General features: G+C 46.7%; 1 protein-coding gene across 2 annotated transcripts in view; it reads right to left on the bottom strand.

Annotated features, from left to right (window-relative positions):
* Window positions 1-3,963: 3,963 nt before the first annotated feature.
* LOC137416222 (uncharacterized) overlaps window positions 3,964-24,085 on the bottom strand; it is a 44,300-nt gene continuing 24,178 nt past the window's right edge. For both annotated transcript variants that reach the window (XM_078770036.1, XM_078770037.1), the window contains 2 exons: window positions 20,902-20,961; window positions 3,964-6,611 (listed from right to left, as the gene is read on the bottom strand). In XM_078770036.1, coding sequence (XP_078626162.1) covers window positions 5,551-6,611; window positions 20,902-20,961 — 1,121 coding nt within the window. In that variant the 3' untranslated portion in view covers window positions 3,964-5,550. The remainder of the gene's footprint in view (window positions 6,612-20,901; window positions 20,962-24,085) is intronic.

The raw sequence follows: 24,085 nt of genomic DNA, 5'->3' as shown, positions 1-24,085 counted from the left end.
TCCTTCCTTGGCACACCTGAGCTCCTCACCACATACAAGGCTTTCATCCGCAGCTCAATGGAATACTGCTCTCCCCTCGGCTGGTGCTCCTGCCTCACACCGAGCTCGTCTTCACGCTGTTGAAACCAAAGCATTCAGAATCATTGGAATCTCCCGCGATGAAGCTAACTCCAAGGGCCTCTCACTCACTCACCGCAGGCAGGTTGGTGGTCTTTCCGTCTTCTTCCGACTCCTCTCTGGCCTTGCCCCCCCAGCTCTCTCTGGGCTCTGTCCCGCAAATATTCCTACAGGTCGCACAAGATCTGCCTGCAACCCTCTTATGGTTAAACTGCCAAAATCACGACTCTCTGCTCACCTTCACTCCTTCATTCCTCTTTTCTCCCACCTCTGGAACAAACTCCCTCACTCTCTTCAATCCCACTCCACCCTCCAGGTCTTTAAAACAGCTGTTCACCACCATCTCTTATTCTCTTATTCTCTTATTCCCCCATCTCTTATTCCCCCATCCGAAACCTTGATCTTTTCTACCCCCGCTAATTTCACCCCAATTCCACTTTTTTGAAATACCAACTTCTGTCCTGGAGGTCCTTGGTGTCCTTGTGTTTTATACTTCTCCCTCCTCCCCCCCACCCCCCCCTTCCCATGCCTCCTCCCCCCAAGGCCTCTCCCTTCCACACATCTCCCTGCTCTCAAATGTTGTGTTTGTGTGCTTCCCCTGCTCTCCCCAATCTTGTCTTCCGCTCCTTCTTTTTATATATTTTGTTTGTCTGGTTGATTTGTTTGTGAAGTAAATGTTACCTCTTTCACGAGCCTCGATTCAGTATACAAAAAAAATCTGGTGTTGATTGCGGAAAGTATGGATGGACTGAAGGAAAAGATGAACAAGTGGAAGGAATGTGTGGAGACAAAAGGTCTGAAGGTGAATATCGGAAAGACGAAGGTGATGGCAAGTGGTAAAGCATGTGGTGAGGTGGAAAGAACTGGGAAGTGGCCATGTGCTGTGTGCAGTAAGGGTGTTGGAGTGAACTCCATTCAATGGACAATGTGCGCTGAGTGGGTTCATCAAAAATGCAGTGGTCTGAGAGGGTCATTAACCAGTGTGACAGCTACATTCAAATGTAAGGTGTGCACAGAGGGAGCTGCAGATGGAGGAAATGTTGAGTTCGATCTTGGAGGCGGCGTGAAGCTGGAAGGTGTGAAAACATTTTTTACTACCTCGGAGACATGCTGAATGGAGAAGGTGGATCAGACTCTGCAACGGTTGCTGGAGTGAGATGTGCATGGAAGAAGTTTCGGGAACTGAGTGGCGTGCTGATGAGGAGGGGAGTGTCGTTGAATCTGAAGGGAAAGGTGTATGTGTGAGAAGTGTTATGATTTATGGGAGCGAGACATGGGTAATGAACGTAGAGCAGCAACGAAGGCTGGAAAGGATGGAAATGCGAATGGTTCTGTGGATGTGTGGAGTATCGTTGAGAGAGAGGAAGACAAATGATGAATTGCAAAAGATGATGGGAATGGAGCCTGTGATTGATGCTGTGAAGAGGAACAGGTTGAGATGGTTTGGTCATGTGTTGAGGAAGGATGAAAGTGACTTGTTGAGAAGAGTGATGGAAATGAACGTAGAAGGAAGTATAGGACGGGGAAGACCGAGAATGACTTGGCTAAAGATGGTGGAAAAAGAAATGCGGGCATGGGGGTTAACAAGGAGAGATGCAGAAAATAGGGCAAAATGGAGAAGATTGTCATGGGGACTGCAAGGCTAACCCCCGCTCTTGCAGGGAAAATGGCCTTAAAATGCATGTTGTTGTTGTTTTATACTTGATATCTAAGTCAAAACAAAGAAGACGAATCAACAGCATTTGTAGTCTGCGTGACGCTCTGTGAAGCGGTTTTCCAACAATGGTCACCAATGGCTTGTGGTCTGTTTGCACCTCTGTCTTATAGGTGGACCTCTTATAGGTTTGCACCTCTTATAGGTGGTGCTCTGTGTCACCTTCTAGGTCTGTCTTATATATACAGTCGTGGCAAAAAATATTGGCACCCTTGCACTTTTATCAAATAATGCACCATTTCTTCGAGAAAATTGTTGAGATTTAAAAAAATATTTTGGTATCCACAAATGTATTTCTTTTGTTTGCAGTGGAACAAAACAAAAAAAGCTGAAAAAATTACTAAATCTTAGCTTATTCCACACAGAAATCCTAAAATGGCCCTGACAATATTATTGACACCTTTTCGAAGTTGTTATAAATAATTGTATTTCAAGCAAGTGATTCTCCTTTACTTTGGAATACAACTCACCTGTGGTCAGTTGCAGGTACCTGCAATATAGAAAACCACTCATTCAACCAGTTTGAATAGAGAAAAGGAGTCATTCTGCTGTTTTGTGTCACTGTGTACCACAATGAGCATGGAGAAAAGAAAGAAAACTAGAGAATTGTCTGAGGTCAGACACAAGATTGTAGCGAAGCATGGACAATCTCAAGGCTACAAGTCCATCTTCAGATATCTTGATGTTCCTGTGTCCGCCGTACGCAATGTTATCAGGAAGTTTAAGGCCCATGCCACTGCAGCCAACCTCCCTGGACGTGATCGCAAGAGAAAACTTCATCGACGATTGCAGCAAAGGACTGTTCAAATGGTGGAGAAAGCACCTCGATCAAATGCCAAACAGATTCAAGTTGACCTTCAGACACAAGGTACGACAGTTTCAACTGACACCATCCATCGCCAATTCAATGAAAGGGGATTCTACGGTAGGAGACTCAGGAGGACCTCAGCCATAGTCATGTCATCGGCACCGAAGTACACCCCTTTCAAGATCACCAAAGGCATTCTGATTGCGCCTCTGCAGTACTTCACTTGCAGGACTGAGTCCGAAAAGCATTCTGTTGAAAAAATGTTTTCCAAAAGGTGTGTTAAAAGTACACAACAATGCACCATCTGTCCTTGTCAGGTAGAACCTGCCAGAACAAGTCCATTTGATCAAAAACAGAAAATACCCGCTTACCTCCAACCGGCCGATTACCTCCTCTGTCGTGGGGATCTGATGGTGCTCTCGTTTTAGCGTTTTGTTTAAATTAATTGGATCTCAACATAACCATAAGCAGCTATTCTTCTTTTCAATGATCACTAGGTTGTGCACCCAGTTTGTGGGCCCAATCATCTGTGTAATGACGCCTCGTGATTCCATGTCCCCGAGCTTCTGCTTGAGACAATCGTGCAATCTATGTGGAACCCCACGTGGAAGTTCGACCACGAGACAAACTCCTTCATCTATTTCAATATGATAGGGATGGTTGAACTTCCCAAGGCCATGAAAGACATCTGCAAATGACTGGGTTATACAAGGCAATGCAATTGGTTCTGGCTGCCGATTCAAGGAACATATATCGATGTTGTTATCACTAAATTTAATCAAGTCGAGGGCAATACAAGCCGACGGTCCGAGAATAGGTGGTGCCGAAGAATCGACAATATAGAACGAAGCATGCCCTCTCTGTTTTCTGTCTGGCAGCGAAGGTTAGCCTTACCTTAGTGTGCCACCTGATGTCCCCCAAATGCCATGAGAATAACGGATGAACTATGGCCAATGGATGTGGGGTTTCTTAACATTGAGGTTTCTGTAATGCTTTCCGAGTTTGAAGAAGAAGAACTATCAGAAGCAAAGTTTCTCCGTAATGTTTTGCAAGTTTGAAGAAGAAGAATTATCAGAAGCAGAGTTTATCCATAATATTTTCCGGGTTTGATTAAAAGATTCTCGTTGAGTTTGACGAAGATCTGGGCGGAGTATTTTGCCAATACACAGGGAATATAAAAAAAACATTTTTTTGCAATTTGAAAAAACACCCTATCCTATCGAGGTGTGATATCCTATCCTATTTGCAATATCCTATCGAGGTGTGAATTAAGACGACTGCAGAAGGAGGAGAAGAGCCTTGCTTACAAAAATACACTTGGATATAAGAATCACTAATACTGTTTATTTCTTCTCTTTTCACTCCAGATTTTGATACTCATTTAGTCTACAGGATCCGATCCTCAAATCCGAATCCAAATTTTGATTATATGCTTTTATTTGTCCGTGAGAGTAGATAGCGTTTCCAAGCTGAGGCACGTTTCAATAGGCCAAAACAAAATGGCGGCTTAATAACCCAGCCATGTCACAAAGGGCTGATCAAGATGGTGCACCGCCATTCTGATAAGGCTTGTTATAATAGAACATAGACATACATATAGATATACATTCATATAGACATACATATAGAACATAAATAGGCAGAAGATGTAGAAGATTAATTTTAGAAGTTATGAGGCTCACAGAGGAGCTGGTACAGGCAGACAGCAACCATTAAACAGCACCAAATTTAACACTGCTTGGACCCTTGGGGGATGTGATTGGATGCTTTCACCACAATGTCACCGGATCAAGACCTTTGATATTTTGTTTCATTGTTTTTTTTTTTTAAGTTTCATAAATCCCTTCATCAAAACTTTTATCTTTCAATTGCTGTTTAATAGAGGGCCTCAGTATAGGAGGCATTGGCATGAAGGGCTAAGTTTAGAAAGGGCACTCTGCAGTTTTTGAGTCTGGAAAGAGTCAACATGAGTTTTAATAGGTTTTGTGACACATATGCCAACTTCCTTACAATAGGACAAAGGAACAAGTTTTGTTCAATATTAAAATAAACAAACCTTAGGGGGAGGTTGGGAAAGGGTGTGGGCCGGAGCACAAGACCAACTCCAGAGTTGAAAGCTGAGGGATGAACAAACATCGACGGCACATTCAGTTTTTGACGAGAACCTGGATGAAAGAAATGCAGGCCAGGCTGGTACATTGCTTTTATCCCATTACTATCTCGTACCTACCTGCTTCAACCCAGCATGGTACCTCATGCTGAACCCCACCTGCCCCCTTGTACACAATACTCCATTTCCTTTCTCTTACTCTATTGAACGGATCCCTCTCCTCCAACTATATTAATCCTCCAAAATTTAATTGAACTTCAATGAAAATCTCTCGCTTCGCATGCCCACCCTTTCCTCCATTCCCTCCAACTGGACCAAACAATAGTTGTGCTGCATGTTTATAAAAACATCATGTGTACTATTGAGTCTGGAATGTGATTATATGTCTTCTGCAGGATGATAACGCACAAAATGCTTTATAACACACTTTTTAACAAAATGCACACTGTTTTCGCAGTGTGCCGCCCTGTGGCGACAATCAAGCCTGCATGCAAATCGGACCTGGCAGGAGTAATTCCCTGCCGGTGGATTAAGGGGTCTCACTCCTATTAAGAGGAGTGGTCCCAACTGTATGACCATGCATTGTGGCCCTTTGGGGGGCATGATGCATGCGTTTGAATGACCATGCGTTTCCCCCTCGGGGTTGAGGCGCATGTGTATTGTTATGGGGACAGCCTTGTTGACGTTGTGCCTTGACCATGGGGTCAAGGTGCACGTCCAAGGCTGTTCAAATGTTTGACTTTTTACCTTTTTTCATAGTAAAAAAGGCAGGGCTTCCCTGTGGCCCCCAATACAAGCAACCTATGTATTTTTGAGTAGTAAATGGGTCTTTATATGTTTCTTACACATCGATAATGTACGAAACACTTTCACACACTTGGTGCATTTGTACGGGCGTTCATCGCTATGTGTTCTCATGTGGTGGTGACGTCCGGAACACTGACGAAAACCTTTTCCACAAACAGTGCATTTATAAGGGCGTTCTTTCAGATGTATTTTCAAGTGCACGTAATAATTTGAGGACTGCCTAAAAACCTTGCCACAAGTTGCGCATTCATAAGGGCGCTCACAGCTATTGATCCTCATGTGATCCCGGAAGGACGACGATGAAAGGAAACCTTTTCCACATATCCTGCACCTATACGGGTGTTCATTATGGACGCCCATGTGTCGCTGAAGATCTGATGAACTAACGAATGTCTTACCACAAACGGTGCACTTATAAGGGCGCTCACCATTATGAATCCTCAAATGGATGCGATAGGTTGATGACTGAATAAAATCTTTCCCACATGTTGAACACTTGTATGGGCGCTCACCATTGTGTATCCTCAAATGACTGCAATAGTGTGATGACTGAATGAAACCTTTTCCACAAATAGTGCACTTATAAGGGCGCTCACCACTATGAATCCTAAAATGAGTGCGATAGGTTGAAGACCAAATAAATGCTTTTCCACACACCGAACACTTATATGGAAGCTCACCATGATGAATCCTCAAATGAACGCGGTAGTGTGCTTGCTGAATAAAACATTTTCCACATTTGGAACACTTGTACGGGTGCTCATCGCTATGTGTCCTCAAATGACTGTTGTAGTGTGATGGCTGAATAAAACCTTTCCCACAGACTGAACACTTGTACGGTCGTTCACCGCTGTGGATTCTCATGTGGCGTGCACGGGATGATGACTGAACAAGTGTCTTTCCACAAATTGTGCACTTGTATGAACGCACGCCAATGCGAATGAAACTGCCTTTGGTTTTTGGAACATTGGAGGTCCGAATGGAATCGCGCTCTTGCTCACTTGACCCCGTGTTATTCTTGGTGGAGGGAATCGTTACCAGTTCTTCTCGTCTCTCTGCAAAAATCAAACCACAAAAACACCAAAACAAGAAGACGTCATGCAAAGCACGATACTTACACACGATACAATACTAAATCCACCCCTCCCCAAAAGAAAAAGTTGCCATGGATACATCAAATTGTCCATTTCATTAAGATTAAAATTGACGATCTTAATCAAAGCTTGGGTCAATCAGACTGAAATTTATGATTTTTCAGATGAAAATTTATATTAGAAGTTTGACCTATAGTTGACCTTTGACCTTTTGACCGCAAAAATAGTTAGTTTTCCAATTCCGTGATGTACAATGCTCTTTAATTTTCAGATTAAACGGATGAAAATTGACACTTGTTCAGACGAAAATTTATGATTTTAGCAGTTTGACCTTGGGTTGACCTTTGACCTTTTGACCATAAAACTAGTTGGTTTCCAAATTTAGTGAGGCACTAAGCAAATGCTGTTTAATTTTCAAGTCAATTGGATAAAAATTGATGGTTTTTCATATGAAAATTGATGATTATATATGTTTGACCTTGAGTTGACCTCAAAATCAATATGCTTATTTCTCATGACAAACTCTACCAACTGGTGAAGTTTCGTGAAGATCAGTTTAAAATTGTGAACTGTAGGCGATTGACAGACAGACAGAATCAAACAGATAGAAGACAAACCAATATATACTTGAAAAATCTTCGATTTTGCAAGTAATAAAATATAACTAAATAAACCATTTTGACAATCTTGCCAAGATGACCAACATCGAGTGTCTGGGTTCAATACAGAGACCTCATAAAAGTCTCAAACATCATGCTTTTTTATACTCTAATGGAAAGCAGTCCAATCGACACTTAACACGTACTGAGAAATTTAAAATTGAAGAGGGAACAAACCCAAATGCTTACAAAACCAGTGCCATTCTTTGCCACTAGTTTTTGGCAAGATAATTGGTGGAGTTAATATTGTTATGAATTTGGTAGAGCAATATCTAGAGCTAGGTAGATCTGAATAGGTAGGTATTCGGCTGTCGTGACAGGGACTCTACATGTAATAAGTTCTTGATGTTTAGGCGTTTGTCGGGGTAAGATGTATGATTGTGGATCTACCTGGAGGTCCGAGTGTTAAATAGTGAGGGATTAAAGGTAACGCCCCTGTGAGTCTCACCTGGTAGTCAAACCTTTGTCCATTATGGCACTGCAAACCACATAAACATTAGTTAGGTCCTTAGCGCAACATTAAATAATTCCCTTTCCCTGACATTGACTTCGTAATAAATAGACAGGAAACCAGGCCAAAAACACCGCCACGGTTGGCTGCCGCCGTTCGCACCTCAAAGGCCTACCAACCTCGCTGGCACGTGTTACAAAACGACCGCGGGGGGGTCGCGGACGGGAGATGTCAGGAGTCGCATGCCGCAGAGGGCGTGACCTGGGCGAGTTGGGAGGCTATGATTGGCTGAGGAGTGCGCAAATGTGACGTGATCAGCGACCAAGATATGCGACGGTCGGACGCCATTGGAGTTGAGTTCAGAGCAGACGCAGGCAGACATCAGAGAGTTCGTAGGAGTTGGTTGGAGCACACAGTCGACGCAGAGACACAGTTGGTGGAAAAGCTCCCCGAAGGCAGTTGGTGGAAAAGCTCCCCGAAGGCAGTTGGTGGAGAGTTCGTTCACACACCGAGCACACCAAGCCCACAGAGCACGCGGCAGTTCGCAGCAGTTCGTTGCAAGTCGAGCCCTCCGTTGAACCATTGGTGCACGGGCCTTGTGGAGATCGTCCTCGTGTGAAGCTACTGGCCACGCGTCGGATGCGTGGTGCTTGGAGCGGGGCCTCGTAGAGCTTGGAGCGAAGGACCTGGTGGTGTGCGATCGGGCCAAAAGGAGCGGTGTTGGACGGCCGCCACCAAGACGACACCAAGACAGATAAGCCGCATCCGCGTACATTTGAACGACGTGACGTGTTATTTTTGTATTCATAATCTCCCTCGTATCGTGTTTGCTGTCAGTCGTGTGGGGACGTCCCGATTTAGAGTTATTAGATTTACCGGCGCGGCTTTTTCACTGTATTACTATTCGATAATAAATCCTTATATTATTTTCTGTATATATATCTGAACGCAGTTTTCCTGGGTGTTTGATTTTAATAGGTAAGGTTGCGGAGCCTTCGCTGTGTCCCGCCATTCCGCGCGTTTGTGTTGAACTTGAGTCCGCCATTGAGTGTTCGCCTCGGGAGTCAAAGTCTCGCAAATCGGCCATCCGTAACTGTGGTGTTAATCACAGTTGCGTAACAAGTGGTGTCAGGAGTGTAGGATTTGAACCCGTCGGACAAATTTTTTTGTCCGCGGCGAGACATCGACACGGTCGGACAAATTTTTTTTGTCCGCGGGGCGACATCGACACGGTCGGGCGTACATTGCGCTCGACGTTCGAACGCAAAATTTTTATAGTCGAGGCGGAGAAATTTAATAATCAATCGGGCAAACGGAGCGCGATATCGCGTCTTCGTCAAATTTAAATTGTTTCAGGAATTATTAAAATAAATACGCGCGCGGGAAACAATCTTCCGGAAAGCGGATGTCGGAAATTGATGAGATGGAAGTACGCAGCGAGGCCTCCGTCAGCGTTGGGAGTGAGCCGGAAATAGGGGAATTTGATGCAGAGGTGAGCCTTGGAACCTCCCTCGTCCCGAGCACCAACTTATCCCCCTCCCCCACCGGGGAGTCGGGAGCAGTAGGAACGGCCCCGACAACCGACCAGATGTTGGGTCAATTGCTTCGAAAAATTGACGGGCTGGAAAATAAAATGAGTAAGGAATGTAGGGAAGGAATGAAGGGAATGAGTGAGCGATTGGAGGAACAAATGGGACAAATGAAAAGTGGGATGGAAAATAAAATGGAGTCCCAGGGGAAGGAATGTAGGGAAGGAATGAAGGGAATGAGTGATCGATTGGAGGAACAAATGGGAGAAATGAAAAGTGGGTTGGAAAATAAAATTGAAGGGATGGAAAATAAAATGGAGTCGCAGGGGAAGGAATGGAGGAATGAAATAAAGGAAAGGAATGAACAATTGGAAGGAAAAATTGGGGAAATGGCACAGCAGCTGGGGGAACGAATTGATGGCATAGAAGGGAGAGTGCAAAACCAAATTACGGACAGACTGGGGAAATTTGAGGGTAAAGTAGAAACTCAGATGGGGGAGATGGAAAAAGCCATAGGGGTGGAAATTGAATTGAAACGGGAAGAATTAATGTCAAAAATAGAGGAGGGCGTGACGCAGGCTGTCCAAATGGGGGAAAAGTTGGAGGGTCAGATTGGTGCCACAAATGCTCGAATTGATAAAGCAAATGGGGACCTGGAAGGCTATCGGGACCGTGTGGATGTCACAACACCCCAACCGGGGGATGAATTTGGAATTGTGCAGCACCAGGGCGGTGGTGCGGAGCAAGAGGGGGTAGAGTTTTTGGGGGTCCATGCGATAGAGCCGGACCGGGTATTTATTGGGGATATTGATCAAAGCCTGGCGGGGCCAGGAATAATTTGTAATGATGAGGATGATTTGATCCAGCGGCTGGAGACCTGTGACAGTCCCATGGAGGTAGAGCTTGTTCAGGCCCAAAGGAGCCTGGGTGAGGAGGTGAGTTGGTCCGAGGAGGTGGTTGGAATGACCGAGGGGATGCTCACTGTACACTGCTATTTGGAAACAGAGGCTCCAAAATTGGACAACCAGTTGGGGGAGTGTGTTGGCTCCGGGCTGGATTTGGATCTTGGAGGATCGGGAGATAGAGCTTCTGGAGATTTGGTCCCTGTAGGGAATTTGGATCAACTGCAGGGAGGGGCAGAACAACCGGTGGTAGAGGTTGTTCCCTGCAGCTGCGGTTTGGCAATGGGAATGAAAATTTGTAAAAGAAAATTTAAAATAAAATTACAATGGGAAATTGATTTGGAGCAGCCATGGTGGGGATTGGTCCCCGGGCTGCGGGATCTGGACATGGCGAGGTCATGGGTGATGGCCTCGGGCCAAAGTTGCCCCTTTCAAAATTTGGGTATGCCAGCCAGCTGGGGGGCTGTGATGGCGAGATTTGGACGTGGGGTCCAGCCTTGGGTGTCGAGGTACGAGCTGGGTCCCACGGGGGGTCTGGTGGAGTGTGGCGTCCCTTGTCCATCGGGGCGCCGTCCGAGCTGGTGGCTCGGGCCGGCAGGGTCACCGGACCCTGGTGGGGGTTAAGACCTCCAGGGAGGTCCGAGGTGGTTTCTCAAGCCTGGGATGGCAAATATTGAGGACCACTAGGGGGAGGTGTTGTGGGTCGCGCTTTGGTGGTGGCACCGCAGATGGCCAGCTTGGGCCTGATGTAGTGATCACCCGGGCATGCGACCTGACACCCTCTCCCTGAGACTCTGGGACAACCAGCATGTGGTGACCTGGCATGGTGGTTGGTCTATGGACGCGGGTCAAACCGAATGGACAGGGATGGAGATAGCCTGCCGGACAACCATTGGGGCATCTGTGGAACGTGATGGTGTGAGTGACCTTCCACAGATGCTCCGTTATGATTTATGGACTCTCGGGTTGGGAAGAGAGCCATGGGGATGTGAATCGGGAGATGTGTAACGAGCCGAGCATATGGGCCATGCTCGGCTGGCATGTGTATGGCAAAGCATCCTTCTTTGGTGAGGTTAGTGAAATGTGATAAATGTTTAGCATGGGTAATCTGTGGGTTAGATGGAAATTTAAGGGTGGATTTTGAAATGCCATGGTGGACACTGTACAGTGACGCCATTATTGATCCAGGTGTGTAGACCAAAGTGTTGGAGGCTGTGATGAAATTAATAGGGTAGTAAGACACAGCTTTCAACTGGTTGCGGGGGCAACTGTGCTGATATTTGGGACGCGGGATCCTGGGGATACAGTTGTGTAGCCTGAGGGTCAACGTGGTGCTGTGCATGTCCGAGGTGTGTGGACCATGTCTTCTGGGTGAGCCTCCTGGTGGAGCATGGCTGTTGACTGGACCTTGGTGTGGTCAAGTGTGGGTGAGCACTGGGGGGCTGCAGTTCTGTAGTCGGACTGGGGGATGATGGGGAGGTGCAGGGGACGTGGCTGTAGGGATGCCACGCACTGCGACCGTGCCCCCCAGGGCCGAGGTTGTGTGTGCGGTAGTGTGTGTTGTGGCAGCAAGTGCTCACCACATTGGCCAGCTGGGGCTGCTGCAGCTGTGTTCCTCACAGGGGGGCCGAAGGATGGATGGTGGGTCGCACCCTTATGGACGCTCATGGGCCATGTTGGCGTTTTGACTGCTCACCTTGTCCCGGTGACCCTTGCACGGTAGAGGTGCAGAGCTGACGTGGCTGTAGGTAGTTGTGTAGCGATGATCACCGTTGGATGCGGATCCACATACCTGCCAGTGTAGTGGGGACAAAAGAGAAATTTGGAAGTATTTGGTAGGCCCAATGTGAAATTTTGGGATTGTGAAGGGTGGATGACGCTCTTGAACCTGACCAACCTGCAACTACCTGCACTTGAGGTGAGTGTTTTGAGGAGTACTGTCCCAGGCTTCAGGATTTGCTTTGGGAAATTGGGGACATGTAATTTGGAGTTGGGAGGTGAGAGCGAGTGATGACATGGCCGGTGAGGGGATGGAATGGGAGCCACAGTGTCTTGTGGGTGGCGTATGTTTTTGTATTGTGGTTAGGTGTTTTGATGTGGTCGTGAGAGTGGAACCTGGAGAGTGAGTGATGATAATTATTGGAGATAATGAGGGGCGATACTTGTGCTTTTGGAAATGTGCTAATGGAAATGTGTAAGGATTCAATGATTCGAACTGTGAATGGGATTTCACATGTAGCAGGCCATGGCAAGCCTTGTAACACCTTTTACACCATCTATGGAATTGTACTGAATTGTGCTGAGTTGTGTGGAGAATTGAATGGCAGCGGGGGAGGAAGTGTGTTTTGGGGTCTTGTGGGTGGGGAAGGTGTGTGTGTCCGCAGGTACAGAGCAAGCTCTGAGGAGCGATGCCTGCGGGCCCCCCCTCTGCGGCAATTACCCCTGGCAGCCGGTGGTAACTGGAAATTGGAGCTCGTCGGTGGAGGGTCTGGTTGGGCGCCGCGGGGTGAGGAAGTCCCCCGGTGACCCGTGTTGCTGCGCGAAAGCAGGAGGCAAAGGAGCCTGGTGTGTGTGGAGACCCTCACCGGCGAGGTAACGGCGGAAAGGGGCTGTTGGGCTGTCACGGGGCCAAGAGGTAAAGGGGGGGGGGGGGGCAATGAACTTGTAAGTCGGTTGACTTGTTTTTGGGACTGCGGGCACCACAGCCTGATGCGCCCCCACCATCTTTTTGTGCGGTACCTCCCCGCTGCCTAGTTGAGGAATGCACACACACGTGAATGACATCAATGCCATGGTCCTGCAGGGGGTGTATTGAAATAAGTGCTTTGTTGATTTTTGAAATGCCTTGATGACCTATGGAATGAGAATGAGTGGTTAAGGGGTCTGTGTTGCATGAATGTGGGCGAAATCCACCGAGCCGTGTCACTCACCTGTAACATCTGGACAGGGCCGTGGAAAATTTAGGGGGATGCATTGGGGATGGCCCCGCAGGTAAGGTTGTGTCTTGTGGCATCCACCGGGGGACGCGGTCTGTAGACCGGGGTATGTACAAAGGTTAGAGTTTTGAGTTTGGAAAGATGGTTAAGTTTTGTGGTTAAGTTAGTGGTGTGTGTTGGTTGTTTCCTCCCTCCACAGGAACAATGAAGAAAATGTACATACTTGCATGATGGTTAAGGGGTTCAGCATGTTAAGGAAGTGTAGGTAGGTAGTCCGACTCACTTCCCACAGCCCTCCTGATTTATTTCATAGGTTAATTAAGTGTGTGACAGTAAGTGTTAAGGCTGGAATGGTAGTGCCTGCGGTGAACCTTGCAGGAGCTACGGTTCCAGGGGGGGGGGCTGTGTTATGAATTTGGTAGAGCAATATCTAGAGCTAGGTAGATCTGAATAGGTAGGTATTCGGCTGTCGTGACAGGGACTCTACATGTAATAAGTTCTTGATGTTTAGGCGTTTGTCGGGGTAAGATGTATGATTGTGGATCTACCTGGAGGTCCGAGTGTTAAATAGTGAGGGATTAAAGGTAACGCCCCTGTGAGTCTCACCTGGTAGTCAAACCTTTGTCCATTATGGCACTGCAAACCACATAAACATTAGTTAGGTCCTTAGCGCAACATTAAATAATTCACTTTCCCTGACATTGACTTCGTAATAAATAGACAGGAAACCAGGCCAAAAACACCGCCACGGTTGGCTGCCGCCGTTCGCACCTCAAAGGCCTACCAACCTCGCTGGCACGTGTTACAAAACGACCGCGGGGGGGTCGCGGACGGGAGATGTCAGGAGTCGCATGCCGCAGAGGGCGTGACCTGGGCGAGTTGGGAGGCTATGATTGGCTGAGGAGTGCGCAAATGTGACGTGATCAGCGACCAAGATATGCGACGGTCGGACGCCATTGGAGTTGAGTTCAGAGCAGACGCAGGCAGACACCAGAGAGTTCGTAGGAGTTGGTTGGAGCACACAGTCGACGCAGAGACACAGTTGGTGGAAAAGCTCCCCGAAGGCAGTTGGTGGAAAAGCTCCCCGAAGGCAGTTGGTGGAGAGTTCGTTCACACACCGAGCACACCAAGCCCACAGAGCACGCGGCAGTTCGCAGCAGTTCATTGCAAGTCGAGCCCTCCGTTGAACCATTGGTGCACGGGCCTTGTGGAGATCGTCCTCGTGTGAAGCTGCTGGCCACGCGTCGGACGCGTGGTGCTTGGAGCGGGGCCTCGTAGAGCTTGGAGCGAAGGACCTGGTGGTGTGCGATCGGGCCAAAAGGAGCGGTGTTGGACGGCCGCCACCAAGACGACACCAAGACAGATAAGCCGCATCCGCGTACATTTGAACGACGTGACGTGTTATTTTTGTATTCATAATCTCCCTCGTATCGTGTTTGCTGTCAGTCGTGTGGGGACGTCCCGATTTAGAGTTATTAGATTTACCGGCGCGGCTTTTTCACTGTATTACTATTCGATAATAAATCCTTATATTATTTTCTGTATATATATCTGAACGCAGTTTTCCTGGGTGTTTGATTTTAATAGGTAAGGTTGCGGAGCCTTCGCTGTGTCCCGCCATTCCGCGCGTTTGTGTTGAACTTGAGTCCGCCATTGAGTGTTCGCCTCGGGAGTTAAAGTCTCGCAAATCGGCCATCCGTAACTGTGGTGTTAATCACAGTTGCGTAACAAGTTGGTGTCGTCTTGGTGGCGGCCGTCCAACACCGCTCCTTTTGGCCCGATCGCACACCACCAGGTCCTTCGCTCCAAGCTCTACGAGGCCCCGCTCCAAGCACCACGCGTCCGACGCGTGGCCAGCAGCTTCACACGAGGACGATCTCCACAAGGCCCGTGCACCAATGGTTCAACGGAGGGCTCGACTTGCAACGAACTGCTGCGAACTGCCGCGTGCTCTGTGGGCTTGGTGTGCTCGGTGTGTGAACGAACTCTCCACCAACTGCCTTCGGGGAGCTTTTCCACCAACTGCCTTCGGGGAGCTTTTCCACCAACTGTGTCTCTGCGTCGACTGTGTGCTCCAACCAACTCCTACGAACTCTCTGGTGTCTGCCTGCGTCTGCTCTGAACTCAACTCCAATGGCGTCCGACCGTCGCATATCTTGGTCGCTGATCACGTCACATTTGCGCACTCCTCAGCCAATCATAGCCTCCCAACTCGCCCAGGTCACGCCCTCTGCGGCATGCGACTCCTGACATCTCCCGTCCGCGACCCCCCCGCGGTCGTTTTGTAACACGTGCCAGCGAGGTTGGTAGGCCTTTGAGGTGCGAACGGCGGCAGCCAACCGTGGCGGTGTTTTTGGCCTGGTTTCCTGTCTATTTATTACGAAGTCAATGTCAGGGAAAGGGAATTATTTAATGTTGCGCTAAGGACCTAACTAATGTTTATGTGGTTTGCAGTGCCATAATGGACAAAGGTTTGACTACCAGGTGAGACTCACAGGGGCGTTACCTTTAATCCCTCACTATTTAACACTCGGACCTCCAGGTAGATCCACAATCATACATCTTACCCCGACAAACGCCTAAACATCAAGAACTTATTACATGTAGAGTCCCTGTCACGACAGCCGAATACCTACCTATTCAGATCTACCTAGCTCTAGATATTGCTCTACCAAATTCATAACAATATCTTGTTACCACCGCCACTGAAGTTGGACGGAAGTTATGTCTTCACTACTGTTTGTCTGACTGTGAGCACAATATCTCAAAAAGTTATGGATGGGTTCAGATGAACCTTGGTGGACAGGTTGGGTGTGGGACAACGACAAACGGATTCGATTTAGGTGAAGATCTATATACGATAATTTTTTCAGTGATTCTTCACCATTGAGAGATCGGGCCAAAAATTACAAATTGTACGATATCTCAAAAAGTTATGGACGGATTCACATGAAACTTGGTGGACAGGTTGGGTGTGCGAAAAGGACGAATTGATTCAATTGTGGTGAAATCTGGATCTGGGTACGAGAGTTTTTTTTTTGTAAAGTGAGTCTTCACCATTGAGATATGTGAGATATGTAGCACAATACCATAAAACTCTGACATTTGCGGAACCCAGATATTCACAGTTTTTAAATTGTGTGCTGTTTCTACTTTTGTGGCCCCTGTGTTCCAGGTACATGTATTTTTGCGGGCACACACCATCCCCACCAACAATGCCCACCACCCATCCCTCCATCTACCAACGATCCCATTCATGAGAATCCCTTACCCACAATCACCTTTGTGACAATCCCTTGTGTGGTTCCGTTTGCGCAATGTGTCCTGGGCCTAATTCTTTCTTCTCATCCTTGTCACGTTGTGATTCCTCACATTCGTGAACGTTTGTGCTTTATTGTTTCATTTTTGTGCTTTTTGTTTCAATTTGGTGCTTTTTGTTTCAATTCAATCATGGGTCCTACGTGTCAGGGTAGTACAGGGGATGCCTCTGCTTCCAAAAAGCAGAAAAAAGTTATGAAGTTGAGCCAGAAAGTGGAGTTGCTTGCCTGAATAGCAAGGGGGTGAGAGTGCGGCCTCTGTCGGCAGACATGATGGTGTGTACGAGTCCACTATCCGATACATAGAGTAAAATGAGAAGGCGGTTCATGAAAGTGTTTGATGACGAAAGCTCAAATGGTAAAAACATTACAGACACGCTGAAGCTCAAATGGTAAATAAATAAAAAAGTACGGAAGTTGAATGGGGAAAGTTGTAACTGCCTCATGATCTGCTGAGGCACGCTCGCCTGCGAGCTTAAGATTGTGGAGGATGCACCATTTCCTGAACCCGTGAAACCATCGCACAAGATCTGCCAGCAACCTTCTTCTGGTGAAATTGCAAAAATCAAGACTCTCTGGTCACCTGCACTCTTTCATTCCTTTTTTATCCCGCCTGTGGAACAAACGTCCTCACTCTCTTCGCTCCCACTCCCCCCTCCAGGTCTTTAAAACAGCTGTTCACCACCATCTCTTATCTTCCCCCATCCAAAACTTTGATCTCTTCTACCCCCGTCAATTCACCCCAGATCCACTTTTTTTGAAATACCGACTTCTTTCCTGGAAGTTCCAGCAGTGTCCATGTGTTTTATACCTCTCCCACCCTCTCCCCCATCCGCCTTCCCATGCCTCCTCCCCCCAAGCCCTCTCCTTCCCACAGATCTTCTGATGTCCCTGTTCTCTGCTGTTGTACTAGTGTGCTTCCCTCTCTCTCCCCATCTTGTCTTCCGCTCCCTTTATTTACACGTTTTGTTTGTCCGATTGTTTTTTTTTGTGATTGATGTTAGCTCTTACATGAGCCTCGATCTTGTACACAAAAAAAAAAAAAAAAAAAATACTGTTTAGCGCAGGTGATGCTGCTAACACGAGTGATGCGGGTACAAGTGGCCCCAGTCCCTTCCAAGCTCGCAGAGGATGGTTTCACGGGTTCAGGAAATGGTGCAACCTCCACAATCTTAAGCTCGCAGGCGAGCGTGCCTCAGCAGATCATGAGGCAGTTACAACTTTCTCCATTCAGCTTCCGTACTTTTTTATTTATTTCCCATTTGAGCTTCAGCGTGTCTGTAATGTTTTTACAATTTGACCTTTTGTCATCAAATTTTCAACAAATTAGAATGGAGCTGCCAGTTGTTTATGGGAAAACCTGCCAGCACAGCATAACCATTCATTTTGGGATTATCCATAAATTAGATTATCCATGATTCAAAAAATATTATGGAGACAGCCAACCCCACAAACGGTGCAGAACCACTACATATGGATGTGCATGAGCACTTGTGTGAACATTCTTCGCTCAAATACTTCCCAGCACACACCGCCTTCCTTTCCCCTCCATTCTTAGTCTGCTGGACGGTTCATGCTAGGTTTTCCAGGCTGGTCACACTTACATGATCTGGAAAAAGCACAAATTTTTTCTTTATGAGAGAGTGTTTCACTTCAGTTTTCATGTCCAAAGGAGCCAAGAAGGGCAGAAGAGGAACACAGAAGTTGGCTGGAATGTTAAAAGGAAGGCCATACTATTACCAGAGATGTGGGTCAGATGGTTCATGGGTTGTCAGTGCACATCTGTGAAGTCATCATTATTATCATTACCGGATGGACAATACACTTCCCAGATGTACATTAGTTGGTTGCGGAGAGGAATACGATGTCAGCGGTATTCTCATCAGCTAGGATGGACTAGTGCCAAAAAACAGTGAAGAATGGAGTTAAAAATATAGACATCAGCACCACCACCAAAGTGGGTTATGGCCTGTCTCAATGAAAGAGGCCAGGAAGTGACGTCGATTAATCGGACAAACTGAGAGAGGGATGCTGCTGTTAGGTGTATGATGTCCAGAGCAGCAGCATTAACCTGAATGGAGAGATCAGTGTCATTGCAATGGAGACCTCGATTGGCGGACAACAACGATGAGGTGCTGACTGGGTGGAAGGAAGTGGAGAATGAGTAGTCGTGGAAGGAAAGACCTCAAGTATGTGCAGTGCCCTCCCAGAATAAAACAAGCGTTACGCCTAGGTCCCCCGTCGGGGAAGTGTTGTGAGTTGACAAAGTGGAAGATGCAGAAAACATGCTATGATATGATATTTCGCTCACAAGGTTCAGACATACATGGAGGCGACCATCTTGGATTTTGACGTGGCGACCCAATTTTCAATAGCGTTTTCCTTATGCCTAGATGCACCCACACACCAGATTAGAAGTTGGTACTTCGCTTATTTTTCAAGATATTCCGCTCACAAGGTTCAGACATACATGGCGGTGGCCATCTTGGATTTTGACATGGCGACCCAATTTTCAATAGCGTTCTTCCTTATGTGTAGGTACACCCATACACCAGATTAGAAGTTAGTAGTTCGTTTATTTTTCAAGATATTTCGCTCACAGGGTTCAGACATATATATGGTGGCGGCCATCTTGGATTTTGACATGGCGACCCAATTTTCAAAAGGGTTCTTCCTTATGCCTAGATACACCCACACAACAGATTAAGTTGGTACTTCGCTTATTTTTCAAGATATTCCGCTCACAAGGTTCAGACATACATGGCGGTGGCTGTCTTGGATTTTGACATGGCGACCCAATTTTCAATAGCGTTCTTCCTTATGTGTAGATACACCCACACACCAGATTAGAAGTTAGTAGTTCGTTTATTTTTCAAGATATTTCGCTCGAAAGGTTCAGACATATATATGGTGGCGGTCATCTTGGATTTTGACGTGGCGACCCAATTTTCAATAGGGTTCTTCCTTATGCCTAGATACACCCACACACCAGATTAGAAGTTGGTACTTCGCTTATTTTCCGAAGATATTTCGCTCAAAAGATTCAGACATACATGGCGGTGGCCATCTTGGATTTTGATGTGGCGACCCAATTTTCAAAAGGGTTCTTCCTTATGCGTAGATACACCCACACACCAGATTAGAAGTTGGTACTTCGCTTATTTTTCAAGACATTTCGCTCACAAGGTTCAGACATACATGGCGGCGGCCATCTTGGATTTTGACGTGGCGACCCAATTTTCAATAGCGTTCTTCCTTGTGCCTAGATACACCCACACACCAGATTAGAAGTTGGCACTTCACTTATTTTTCAAGATATTCCGCTCACAAGGTTCAGTCATACATAGCATCAGACATACATGGCGGCGGCCATCTTGGATTTTGACGTGGGTTGCACCCACACACCAAATTCGAATGCGGTCCTTCGCTTATGCACGCACGCACGCACGCACACACGCCCGCACGGACAGACGGACGGACAAACCATAGTCCCCCTTTCGCTCCGCGGTGCGACGGGGGACAATTAACCCCCACTGATTTCAAACCAATGTATTTGAACAATCTGTGATACAATCACCATCAAATGGATAACATATATTTGTATCTCATAACTGCCAGGCTCACCACTTTGTTTTGTATCCCACTGATAGGCCGGATCTGGATTCGGACCTGAACCAAAATCTAATCAGCTTGTTCTTGTCACCTAACCAATTCATCAACCCAGTTTTGTCATAATCCATCTAAAACTTTTTGAAATATCCTGCTATATATCGTTTTTGGCCCTATCACTCAATGGTGAAGGATTAATTTAAAAAGTTGAATCATTCTCGTGTCCGGATACATATTAGGATTTTCACCAACATTGAATCAATTCATCCTTGTCACATGCCCACCAAGTTTCATCCGAATCCGTCCATATCTTTTTGAGATATCCTGATATATATGGTTTTTCGCCCATCTCTCAATGGTGAAGAATCACTTAAAAAGGATAGCATCCAGATCCGGATCTTCACCAAAATATAATCATTTGATCCTTGTTACATACCCGACCTCTCCGCCAAATTCCGTACAAATCCATCCACTACTTTTTGAGATATCCTGTTCACGGACAGAGAGACAGACAGGGATGAATGAAATCATAACCTCGGCCCACCTTTGGTGGCGGAGGATATTAAAATCAATGACATTCTATATGACAACCTAATGCATATCTTGCCAAATTTGGAGTCGATTTTGTTGCAATTTCTGCATTACTTGGTGGAGGTCATCTTTTACAGCGGCTCTGGACCCAGATGCTCCCAGATATATCCTTAGATGTTAGAATAATACAAAAGCATGTTTATAAGGACATACTTTCCAGCATTTGGGTCTTGCAGAGGTATTCATTCTCCATTTTTCAGAAAAAAATTCATTGCATTTTCACCACTTTTTGGATCAATAGAACAAATATCTCATACCTTCTTTAGTATTCATGAGCTCCAATGATGCAGGCTCAATTTTCACAGTTCTCACCATGCCTGAAATAAAATAAGAATAGGGATTGCAAGAACAATTTTAATACCAAGAAAATATTTATACACAAATGCTAGTGCTGCTGGAAGAATGCAACAATAAGGGGAAAATCTCAAAAGAGAGAATGTGGGCCTCAAGGGTAAACAGTAAGAGGTGGCATGCGAGAATAGAATCCGAACAGGTGTAACAGAGCTCAAGAGGCAGAAATGGGAGAGACCGCAAGGTGGTGGTGGACAGCACACTTCATTGGCAAGGAAGAAAGGCAGGGGACAATAGACTGTGAAAGATGTCAGAGACGAGGACAAAGGAATATAGTTCAGTGTTCAGCTGGACTTGCAGAAGGTAAAAAGATAAGTGTTTCTGGTAGAATGTGTGGGATGTGTGATGCTGATGACAGTGGTTGAGAAAAGATCATAGGAGTCAGGAAAAGAAACAAAGTGACAAACCAGTCTGCATTGAGTGGAAAAAGGTGAGATAGCCTCCTGCTTTCAGATGGCAAGGACATAGAAGGACTTTGACTCACCGGGCCTCAGGGGGAAAGGTAGGAAGCTCTAGTATTAGCCCATGACGGGGAGCCATATTTGCTGTGGTAGGACTTATCGTTGCAGAGACTTCAAAACCATTGGTCAGCTTTGCAGGCATTTGGAGATATTACCTGCCCAAGACAGGTCAGGAATTCCAATGATTGTATATTTGCCAGAGGCTGACAAATGAAATAAATCGGGAATTTCCAGATCGGTCTTCAATGACCGATTTGTTGTTTTTTTTGGAGGTTTTGCAGAGAATGTGGCTGTCACCAACTGCCTGGTGGAGGGATGATGAACAGTACAAAGTAGGATGGCATCATCTCCGAAATTTAAAGTTTTGGTTTGCTTCGTCTACAGACTTGCTTCTTTTCGACAGAACTACCTTCAAATATTTATTTATAGCAGCCTTGGTGGACTAATGGTTAAAGCGTCCGCTTTGAATCTGGGAGGTCAGTGGTTGGAACCCTGGCTGAGTCAAACCAAAGACTTTAAAAATGGTCCATGCTGCTTCTTTGATTGATGCTCAGCATTTAAAAAGGATGGAGCATGGGCAAACAAACATATATTTGTAATAATAGCGCAGGCTTTGTTGGGCCAAATGGCCTCCTCCTGCATTGAAGTTCCTTAAGTAAGGGAGCATTTTGGCATGGTTGTGAGCCTCGGGGAGGACAATGCGCATCCACATAAGTTGAAGCAAATTATGCCTTAGTATTGTCGTGTTCCTGGGGATTAAGATCCTCCAAGGTAATGGGTAGCCGATTGAGCTTTACACTCCAAGGCGTTCAATCCAATGGCGGTGTGAATACGCGCGGGGGATGAGGGCGGCGAAGCTCTTACCTGTACGGATCCCATGAACGTCCTCTTCCCTGGTAATCAATTCAAACCGACACGGAATAATAATGCAAAATACCGGCTATATTAAAAGAAATGCCGGTAACAAAAGAATGCACGGTAAACTAAAATTCCTAATCGAGGGACCCTCCACACAGACTTGTATACAACACAAGCGGAAAAATAACTGGAAAATAATGCGTGTTTGTTTTTTTACTCAGCTTTGAGCGGCTCGTTAACCCCGCCGGGAATCGTCACAGCCCCCACGTCCTGGCGGGAAAACACGCCTTGGCGCGCAGTTCATGCACGGGAACCAGGCCTTAGCCCGCCGTTCATTCACTCCAGCCGTGCTCATCCTCGTCGTCTGCTTCACACAGCACTGACGTCTCTCAGCGCACCCAGACGATGCACAGCCAGCACCAACGAGCCAAGGAAAGGACAATGCGGTCGCTCAAACTGATGAAAGCCAGGGACCACAAAGACAAAATGCACGACTGCGTCAGCCTTCCATGAACACCACGAAGCGAGAGGGATATACAACTGCTCATAATGGAGGCCAGCCTGGAGAGAGGGAAAATGTCGGGAACCAAGTCTTTTGTACCCAGGGTCTTATGTCATCCGACGAGGTCGCGCCATGCTCCTATCAGCAAGTCCCATCTCATCACTCTATCGTACCGGACCAATCACTACTCTTCAGGTCGTGGCCTCACGGACCTGCCTACTTGATGTTGCAATGTGGTGGCTGGCAGCACCAGCGGTATTGTTTGATGTCCTGTTCCAGTTGTTTTTATTTAATGTTATAATTCATGCCGATTGCTTGGCTTGGCTATGTGTGTCGTGCATTGTGATAAGGAACAAAGGGAAAAGTACAGAGGCGATTTACATACAGGGGATTTACCATTAATCCCCAACTAATTAACATAACCCCACCCCTCTTCATGGGGACAAAGATACACGTACACGACATCCGGTCTAACTTATGTACATCAAGATGGCTACACGTCATTCGGAGCATGGTACCTATACAATTCTACCTGGCTCTAAGGTATTGCATTGCCTACCCCCTATAAACGTAACCGTATTCCGTTTCACTATTAAATACTAGCAAAGGTACCCGGCGTTGCTGGGCAACACACGTGACAAGGCATATTAGGGAGAGTGGGGGGAAAGAGAAGGAGGGTGGAGGCAGGGATATATATTGTCACGTGTCTACCGTGTAGTGAAGACCTCAGGGTGACGGATGGCCAACCGAGCTTTAACTCCGAGGCATTTACCCAAACTATGGCGGTGCCTTTTACACGTGCGGGGTGTGCGCACATTTTAAATGCGCGGGGGTGGTGGGTGACAAGGCTTACCTGCACAGATTTCACTTAGGCGTCCTCGAACCCACGACAGATAAACAAGACAGACACAAAATTGAAAATGTAACAAATAAAGGTTTAATGAAAATAAATGCAACACGATAAAAAGAATGCTGAGGTAAAATAAATCCCATATTGAGACGTCTCCCCACGGACTCATATATAGATACAGGGAGAAATAAATGAAAGTAAAAATGTGGTGTGTAGTGTTACTGATACTCAGCTCTGGTCTCCTCCAGCAGCCCTCGAACCCTGGCGGTCGTCGAATGGGGTCACCGAGTCTCTGCGCGGGAAACGCACAATGGCACAAACTCACGCCGCAGCCAGCCGCCCGCACAAGGCTGCCAAAAATCTCTCCTCCGCCGTTCCACGCTCCACAAAGCTCCACTGTTTCTCACCCAGCATGAAGC

This window comes from Myxine glutinosa, chromosome 1, assembly GCF_964187855.1.
Source record: "Myxine glutinosa chromosome 1, kmMyxGlut1.1, whole genome shotgun sequence".
Taxonomy (NCBI): Eukaryota; Metazoa; Chordata; class Myxini; order Myxiniformes; family Myxinidae; genus Myxine; species Myxine glutinosa.
This window is presented reverse-complemented; position numbering and strand designations above follow the sequence as displayed.